This window comes from Girardinichthys multiradiatus, chromosome 22, assembly GCF_021462225.1.
Source record: "Girardinichthys multiradiatus isolate DD_20200921_A chromosome 22, DD_fGirMul_XY1, whole genome shotgun sequence".
In the NCBI taxonomy this organism is placed as follows: Eukaryota; Metazoa; Chordata; class Actinopteri; order Cyprinodontiformes; family Goodeidae; genus Girardinichthys; species Girardinichthys multiradiatus.
The window spans coordinates 29361451-29371576 of NC_061814.1; the positions used below are offsets into that span (position 1 = coordinate 29361451).

The following is a 10126-nucleotide window of genomic DNA, read 5'->3' on the forward strand; positions in this document are numbered from 1 at the left end:
GAGATAATATTTGTAACAATTTGGCAGAAAATAGTTCAAACTGAACTGAATTTAAAGCGAAGCCATGTAGTCCCTTGATAGGAAAATCAAGGATGCAAATATATGGAAATACAATGAGTTTAAAGTGAAGATGTAGATGGATTTTTGCAGATTACCAGATGTTTTTACTAGATTACCAGATTTCTGTAATCTATGTTTTTTTTTTTCATAATAGTTGTAGACTAAACAAATGTGCCAAAAAATTATTCTTCTCTCTATTCAATAAAGGCAAACCAAATGGAGCTACTCCGTGTCAGCAAACTTCATTAACAGATGTTAAAGTTGGATGATAGCAAAACCTTCCGCGGATTATGAGAACTTTACAGACTGTACACAAAGCAATTAGAGGATGTGTATAGAATAATTAGGCTAACTCAGGTTTATTTATATACAACATTAAGAAGCAACAATGGCAAATCATGAAGAATGAAGAAAACAATACCAGCTGCAATTAAAGGAACAAAAGACAATGATAAAAAGTTAAACCCAAGACACAGCCAAAATAAACAAAAAAACCTCTTGTTTATTTTTATAACCCATCTTTGAAGAGGACTTTAAAACTGTTTCTACAGGAAAATGCACACTTGAACTGGCAATTGTATTGCAAAAACAATGATTGAAACTCTTCCTAAACTATGTAATCACAATCAACAAATCTTGCTTGCCAGCTTGTGAGTTGAAGAATTCTTTTCTATTGTTCTGACTTTCTGCACAACATGGTAGAAGAGTTTATAACAACTACTGCCAAAATCAACATCAATGAAGCCTTAAGCATCATTTAACACTTGATGAAACTATCCGCCCACCTGTTGAAGTCGCGGTAATGCAGATGATTAAATATGTATGCAAAATGTAAATACATAGATTACAAGAACCCAGTTATCCATAGGAATTGGCAGCAAATATACTGAACTTTTTCCAAGTTATGTTGGAGGAATCCAAAAATTGGAATATTTTTTCTGGAATTTGGGCAAAAGGCTTTAATTGATCCTTGAATCGTGAGTTACTTTGACAGATAAATTTTTTTTTTATTAGATCCATTTTGATGAAAACTGCAACATTTGAACGCTACTGTACAAACTTACATATATTATAAAACCGCAAACTGTAACAAAACAAAAGCTTAAAAGGCTCTGTAGTTACAAACAAGGAGAAGATAAATTAGGCAAATATTTTCTAACAACAACCAGTTCTTTCTCTTTATAACCCATATTAAAAGACCTACTTGTGCATTAATGTGGCTGCTTAGAACATAGAAATGGGGTACTGTGCACATTAACCAGCTGTCCAGTTGGGTAGCATCCACATTACTAATTTCTAATCTCATCTTTAAATGCACTTAGATATTTCTAAATTGTGGCATCACAATGACACAGGCAGGTATTCTGGGAATTTGGGAGTGGGTATAGCTAGAAATGGTTATAATCTCCATGTCTCCATAAACCCTGCCCAACCCGCCAGCGCCTGTCCAAGACAGGGAAGCGTAACAAAATCATGAAACCTTGTTAAATAATGTTTTCTTTAAAGCTTCTTAAGTACTAAGGCAGCGCTCACTTGGAGTCAACATGGATCAAGAGAAAGGTTTAAATTAAATTTTAGCTACACCAGGTCGCCTGTTAGGTTACTTTCAGATATTTAGTGCAAATTATTTGTTCACGTTTCCGTCAAAATTGAAAACATTATTATAAACATAGTCAGCGTTACAGCTCAAATTCTTTCTTTTAGTATAATGAAGTGTAACAGTTTTATATACTAACTGCTGGGATTGCAGTGGTTCAACTAAGCTATGTATTTTTTACAATATGCATAGGTTTATAAAATAAAATAAAAAAGCATTACTTTTGCCACAAAGATCGAAGAAACGCTGAGTGCAAATGAGTCACCACTGTGAAGGCCAGCGTGAATCCCAGATTGTGTGCTAACCCTCAAGAATCAATGATTACATGAGACAGGCCCCAGGTGTTATTAAAATGGAACTGGCACAACCATCAAGTCAAACAGAACAGAGCTGGTATCACAAGATATGGGATATCCCACCTATATTTAAAGTAAAATTGTGCCAGCTCCTATATCGATATAATCCTTTAAAGATTGAAACTATATATTTATATATATATATCTCCATCATATCTGCATCATGTTTATTGTATTTTATACTGACAGCTAGTACAACGGACTTACTGTAATAACCATACAGCACGGTGGCTTCAATTTGTCCTCTTGTCTCGTTGTTTGCAGCCCATTCCTGAAAAATGCAAGGACAAAGTTTATTAAGCTTTGTTTAGAAAGGTAAAATGTTCAAATCAAGGACAAGATGCATCTTCAATCATATAGATCACAGAGTGAGATTAATTAAAAATAAGAATACACAAAATACTTAATAAAACATTTGGAAATACGTATTTGGTTTGGACTTTTACCTTTCAAAGATATACTTCAAAGAATAGACTTCAGAATATCATTAAATTAAACATTCAGGGACCTCACTCACCTGTATAAGACTAGGTCAACTCTAAACGTAAAGCAGTTATTGGTGCAACAGGACCACCCCCTTAATAATGAGTTCCAGCTGCTTCCTTCTGGACACAGGTACCTCCTTCCCAGGTTTAGGATAAATAGCTTTATAAAATCCTTTGTTCCTGCAGTTATAAAATGTCTTAATGATCTTCTCAAATAACCTGATTTGAAGATAGGTTTTCCGTCTTGTATATGTATGGTATGGTGTTATGTCTTGACTCGCTGTTTTTTATATCTACTGTGCTGCATAACAATTGCCCCCTTTGGGGGTAATAAAGATGATGATGATAATGATTTTTAGTGCTTTTTGTATTACTTCAAATTCAGATGTCTGCACACATTTCCTTAATATTTGGTACAATTGCCTTTTAAACTCTGCGACGAAGGTTAAATGTTTTGAGCATCCTTGCACAAGCTTCTCACAATAATTTACAGGAATTATGGCCCATTCTTTGACCAGCTCTATACCCTCTACAGGGTACTCGAGGGTTCATGGGAGTTTGCCCAACCGGTCCACATGTGTTTTGTGGACCTGGAGAAAGCATTCGACTGTATCCCTCGTGGTGCCCTGTGGGGGATGCTCCAGGAGTATGGAATCGCGGGCCCTTTATTAGGGGCCATCCGGTCTGTGTACAAGCGGAGCAGGAGTTTGGTCCTCATCACCGGAACGAAGTCGGACCTGTTCCCGGTGCATGTTGGACTCCGGCAGGGCTGCCCTTTGTCACCGGTCTTGTTCATAACTTTTATGGACAGGATTTCTAGGCGCAGCCAAGGGCCGGAGGGGGTCTGCAAGCGGCTGGGATGAAGATCAGCTCCTCCAAGTCCGAGGCCATGGTTCTCGACTGGAAAAGGGTGGCTTGTCCTCTTCAGGTTAGAGGGGAGTTCCTGCCTCAAGTGGAGGAGTTCAAGTATCTCAGGGTCTTGTTCACGAGTGAAAAGAAAAATGGAGCGGGAGGTCCACAGACGGATCGGTGCGGCTGCCGCAGTAATGAGGTCACTGTGCCGGTCCGTTGTGGTGAAGAGAGAGCTGAGCCGAAAAGCGAAGCTCTCGATTTACTGGTCGGTCTACGTTCCTACCCTCACCTATGGCCATGAACTTTGGGTCATGACCGAAAGAACGAGATCCCGGATACAAGCGGCTGAAATGAGCTTCCTCTATAGGGTGGCCGGGCACTCCCTTAGAGATATGGTGAGGAGCTCGGCCATCCGGGAGGGGCTCGGAGTAGAGCCGCTGCTCCTCCACATCGAGAGGAGGTAGTTGAGGTGGCTCGGGCATCTATACTGGATGCCTCCTGGACGCCTTCCTCGGGAGGTGTTCCAGGCATGTCCCACCGGGAGGAGGCCCAAGGGTCGGCCCAGGACACACTGAACGGACTATGTCTCTCGGCTGGCCTGAAAACGCCTTGGGCTCCCCCCGGAGGAGCTGGAGGAGGTGTCTGGGGAGAGGGACGTCTGCACATCTCTGCTGAGTCTGCTGCCCCCGCGACCCGGTCCTGGATAAAGCGGAAGACGACGAGTACGAGTATGAGTATGGCCCATTCCTCCTGAAAGAGCTGTTGTAAACCAAGTCATGTTTGTAGACTGCCTTGCTCATTGAAACCTTTTCAGCTCACATGTTTTCTGTTGGACTGATATCAGGGTTTTGTGACGGCCACTCCAGAACATTGACTTTGTCGCCCTTAATCCACTGTGTAACTATATCAGTGGTATGCTTATGGTCATTGTCCATTTAGAAGACCATTTGTGCCCAAGTTTCAACTTCCTGGGTGATGTCTTGAAATCTTGCTTCAGTATTTCCACATGATGTTCTTTGTTATTCTTTTGTTAAGTGAACCAGTCCTACAGGCAGCTAATACACCCAGAACACATGATGCTGCCTGCCACTCTCTTACTTTACAGTTGAGATGGTGTTCTCAGGTTTGCAAGCTTTTCTCTCTTTCCTCTAAAATTACCGATGGTCATTACAGTCAGAACATGTTAAAATTAGGGTCTTTGACCCCTGTGTGAATAATATGGCTTTTTAAATTGCTTTTGAAGTAATACCTCCTTCCTCTTTTAGTGGCCTTTCAAATAAATTAGTATAGCTATTTCCAACGGTGAATAGTGAAACTTCTACCAGCTTCATCCATCATCTTAATGAGGTCGTTTGTTTTTGTTCTGGGGTTGTTGAGAATATTTCACACCAAAATAAATTTTGTTCTGGGACAAAGAATCCCAGAACCAAGAGATTGGTTCATGAGGGCAACAGGTTCAGGAGGAAGCCCAGACATTCCTCTTGTCAGCGACATGCTCCAACTAATTCTAGAGGATCCCAAGGATTTCCCAGGCCAAAGGGGATATATAGTCCCTCCGGCAGGTTCTGGGTCTTTCCCAAGGTCTCTTCCCTGTGGGACGTGCCCGGAAAACCTCCGAACCACCTCAGGTGTCTCAGGCAGAAAAGCAGCGGCTCTACTGTGAGCTTCACCCAGATGACGGAGCTCACTACACTATTTCTAAGGTTGAGTCTAGCCACCCTCCGGAGGAAACTCATTTCAGCCGCTTTTATCGGGGATCTCGTTCTTTCTCATGATCCATATCTCATGACCAGTGAGGGTCAGAGCGTAGACGGACTGGTAAATTGAGAGCTTTGCTTTTTGGCTCAGCTGCGCCCACATTACTGCTGACGAAGCCCCAATCCGTCTGCTCATCTCCTGTTCCATCTTACCATTACTAGTAAACAAGACACTAAGACACTTAAACTCCTCCACTTAAGGCAAAGACTGACCCCAACCCAGAGGGTGCAGTCCAGCTTTTTCTGGTCGAAAACCATCGCCACATACATAGAGGAGATGACTCTCATCACATCAGGATCAAGTGCCATGTAAATTGGGTGACAGGCGAGGGTGCGGGGCTTGGAGTGCTAATTCCTGGCAGCATAATCAGGAAAGGTTTAGCCTTACAAAATATCAGACAATGAGAAAAAAAAGTTTGTGTTTTTTTATACTGTGTATGTAAGAATTTGGTTTCAAGTGAAAACAGAGATTGGGCTAAAGTGCAAACAATGATAAGAATACATCAAAGTTATCAGAATTTTAATTAAATTTACTTTAATTAAAAATGTGAAAATCTTGAAAATCATAAAACAAATCATTTTTCCATTCATTTTCTTAGCTAATATTTCTTTAGAGGGCAGCTTGTTACCCTCATAAATTTGACAGCAACATGAGAACAGTTTTTTTTTGTGTTTTTCTTTTTACCAAACCATATGTGGCAAAGAAAAGAAACAGCTTTTAATAATTAAGGTAGTGTTTTTTTTATTATTCTTTTTTTGTTTACATCAATGCAAAGTAACAATGATTTTGGATGCAAATGCAGATATAAGTAAACAATTTTACCAAAACTGTTAAACTTGTAATAAATACAACCTATAGAAAGAAAATAATGGATTAAGGAATATATTTAGCTTCTAGCTTTTGTAACATAAAATCCCTAACTGACTAAGAACTTTTCATACAACTCATTAGGAAAATACTGTATGTTGACGCCTTCAAATTGATTTTACAGAACCGACACTGACCTTATAGGTGCCATTAGGATACTTCATGTAGGAAACAAGGAAAATGTCCACTGGTAGCAGAGCCGAAGTTATCAAAGCAATGGCCAGAGCGCATATTGCTGTGATAGTTGAAACAACTTCACTATCTTGCCGACTCTGAAATTTGCGAATGTAGATCCAGCAGAAAGCCAGGATCACCTGAACAAAAAAGTAGCAGTTAGGATAAAAATATTTCTGAGAAATAATGTTACATTCAGTAAAAGTAACAATCCACGTACAGCAAGAAGAGTTATTATAAGTCAAACAGGAAAAGGCCATGTTAGATAAATTGGGATTAAATTACTTGAATCAAAATAAGCAGTGACAAAAAGGAGAAAAATATTTTAATGTTGTCGATACTTGGAATGTCTATTATTGGGAATGAACCAAAGCAACATTCTGTACTTTTAAATGAAAACTAATATAATAGAAACATTCAGTATATTAAAATTGAAATCACACAACAAGAGTTACTTAAGACAGTACTGCATCAACATTTAAAAAAACACAAATTTTCCTCATGTTTTACCCTCTGTCTTTGTGGGTGTTCGACTCATGCAGCAAACCACATTTTGGTTTTAATCCTGTTTACATTTAAAGTTAAAAAGTGGAATTAAACAGGAAGATATAATTTAATCATAGTGTCTAAAATTGAGAACCAGATAGAGGTTTGACCTTTTACCTAGACAGCATTCCAGGTTACAAAAGTGCATGAAAATCAGTGCCAAATGTAGAGAGGAATGTTATCAAAGTGTTGAAACAAATAAGTCTGCACATACAGAGAAGTCTTTCTGTAGCTGTTCAGGGGCAGTTGATCACATTATATTGCACAGATTTTCCAGGATCAATAACTAAATTACAGTTAGAAAATATATAGTTTAACACAAGTGGCTAATTAAATATAAAGCAGAAATACATCTTCAGGAATTTATGTTGCATAAATATTTAGGTTGGTTCAGGTAAATTAAGCAATCCAGTCACGCCACTTCAAACTACTAGGGTAACAACTGAAATCCCACAAATAACGATTAGGGAGAAACTTCGGGGAGTTAAAAAAAAACTTCCAAATGACAAGGTCGTATTCCAGACACACAGACTGCTGGAAGTGAGGGCACTGCAAACAACGGCTACTTAATACCGAGGTCTGTCATTCACAGACAAGATCAATCAATTAAAGGCCCGCAGCTTTAAGCCTCTGGCCGCTTGTATTGCCAGGTAATGACGCAGGCTTTGCATCTAAATAAGATCTGAAAGCGCTCTGAAAAGTGGGCAGGGAAACGAAGGTATTTGCTCATGACAATGCATTCCTTTTTTCATCCGTGTGACTTAATGACATGACATGACACGCGCATATTTTAAAATGATATATAACAAAACGATAAAACAAGAATAGCCACTGTTTTTTTTTCTCGAAACTGTGGTGTTTCATAATGACGTTTTTTTTTTTTTTTTTTTTTTTTGTTTGTTTGTTTTTTTCAAAAACTGCCAAATCCACCAAGGGAGTTTAAATGAAGCAACAAGCCTTAAAGTGTATCACGGCTAAACATGGCTAAAGCCACTCCAAAGCCAGTGGTGACGTTAATACGCTGAATCAACACTGCGTCGGATAAGACATTATAAAACGGAATTAATCGTCTGGAAACGCGTTTAATTATAATGATCTAACAGCGCAGTTCTTTATGAGGGAACTAGAACTGTGTTAAAGTGCTTACCAGGAGAGTAACTGTGAATATTGACCATCCGATCACAGATTCTGAGAGTAGGGACTGAACGGCCATCTTTACTTCCTGCAATAACAAACCCACGTGTCCATGAACACGTGACCGTACGTCCTCCAGCTCGCGTAAAGTCTCCGCCCATGTTGGTGCTGCTGAGCCAGGTGTGGAAATAAAAATAAAGCTCGGGGAAAACCCAAGCTTTAAAGAGCGATATGAAAAGGTTTTTGTATGAACATTATTGTGTTAGGAAACAGCTAATAAATCATTATTTTGTTTCAATAAGTTGAAAAGTTGCTCTAATTTTTACAGCCAAGACTCTAAACAAATAATAGTAAAATCACACAGGTTTTTTTTTTTCAAAGACAGAAAATAAAGCAATGTGGAATGTTCTGATTGTGAACAAAGGTTACAGATGATCCTACGCTATTAATTAATTATGTAGTTGTTTATTTGATCATACTAAGTAGGCATTTGAATATTGGAATACCAGGCATGCTCTTTATGATGTCAAAGTTCATACCTAAACATAATCTAAGGAAAGATGAGAAAATGTATGCTTTCAGACTTTCCATCTAGTCTGAATGAGTTTGAGACATTTAGCAAAAAACAACGGACACAAATATCTGTCTCAAGATGTGCACGGTTCTAGAGACTTACCCAGAAGATGTTCTGCTGTTATTGCAGCAAAAAGCGGTTCTACAAAGTATTAAAAAAGAAGAAGCAAATACATATGTACAAGAAACTTTTTAATTTTTTTGGAAACAAAAATACTTAAAACCATGTATCATTCCACTTCACAAGTACACACTACTTTGTGTCAGTCTATCACATAAAATCTCCACAAAATATTTTGAGGTTTATATTTGTACTGTGACAACATCTGAAAGTTTCAAGGGGTGTGTTTAATTTGCAAAGCACCATTTATGGACCAGGGCAATAAAATGTCTTAAACTTATATTCTTTAACACATGTGATCTCACTTGACTTTAATATACTCACATGCAGTCAGAGGACAACTATTTCACCTCTTACCCATACAGTAGTTACTGTAGTGTCATCATAAATTTTGAATTATTGTAAAAGGTCCCACATCTTTTATACTAATAGTAAAATATAATCAAGCAGTAGCACAATACTGTACAGGTACGATGCAGGTGGTCTATTTGTACAAAGTGTTCAATAGGGGTGAAGTTATTTAAAAGCTAAAGTTAAATTAAGGACCAACTAACTCAAAATAAACTAAAGCCGATCCATTATGAAATATGATATTGGAATATTAAAAAAAATACTGATCCTGTAAATGTATTCCATCTTTATGCGATTTGTGGTTTTAATAATGGGGTAGTTCCTGGAATTTATCTGTTCCAGTGCCCTACTGTCTTGGATGTGGATGATTTTCAGGAAACTGAAATGTTATTGCATTTCTAGGAAGATTCATTGTTTTAATAGGCCAGCATCCAAACTGTTTGGTGTTAGTATTACTCACACAGCAATATTTTACATTCGTATGTATTAGTCTGCTGTACTTCTGAAGTGTTCTGACAACTGAAAACATATTTTAAAAAAAATCTTCAGTAATATCTGTGTGCACTGTATAATCTGCCTTAGACTAAGTTTCACAGTATTGTTACATGATGCAGTGAGATAATTATGTTTAGAAAAAAACAAAAAAAATTCTGAAAACTTTATTTTACTGGAAATCGTCATAAGCTTACAAAATTCGACTTATGTCATCCATCAGCTTCAACACTGAATCTTCAACTTTGTGTTGGAATTGTTATATTCTTGTTATTTTTTTTTTAATCGGTCCACTTTGCAAATCTAGCTAGAACTTAAAATCTTTATCAACTCTTCTTTGCAAACCATCACATGCTAAGTCAAGCTGGATGAACATCTATTTTATATTTGATCTTAACCATTCCTTTGTAGCTCTGGTCGCATGTTTAGGGTGTTTGTACTTCAGTATCAAGTCTTTAGTTGCATCTCATTGTTTTACTTCAAGAATTGTCCCATTAAGTCTGACCAGCTTCCTTTTTCCTGCAAAAGAAAACCTTTCAAATTTTTTTACGTTTTAAAGTGGCAATGGTGTGCTCAGGGTGATATGCAGTATTAGTTTTTTTTTTTTTTTTTGCTACATATAGGGTTTTGCATGTAAGCCAAAATATTCACTGTTGGACTCATAAGAGCATAGCACCTTCTTCTGCAGTTATGCTGCATCTACTTATGGTTTGATGCAAACTGTAAATGAGACTTTTTTTTCAAGCATAATTGCCACTCT

The 10126-nt window shown here is 37.9% G+C and overlaps 1 protein-coding gene across 1 annotated transcript in view; it reads right to left on the minus strand.

The window, feature by feature from the left end:
• Window positions 1–7946, minus strand: part of lmbrd1 (LMBR1 domain containing 1) — a 90509-nt gene extending 82563 nt beyond the window's left edge. The window contains exons 1-3 of the mRNA XM_047350831.1: window positions 7843–7946; window positions 6113–6289; window positions 2221–2284 (exon numbers count right to left, since the gene is read on the minus strand). Of these exons, the coding sequence (XP_047206787.1) occupies window positions 2221–2284; window positions 6113–6289; window positions 7843–7908 (307 nt within the window). The 5' untranslated portion in view covers window positions 7909–7946. The remainder of the gene's footprint in view (window positions 1–2220; window positions 2285–6112; window positions 6290–7842) is intronic.
• Between the last annotated feature and the right edge of the window lie 2180 nt (window positions 7947–10126).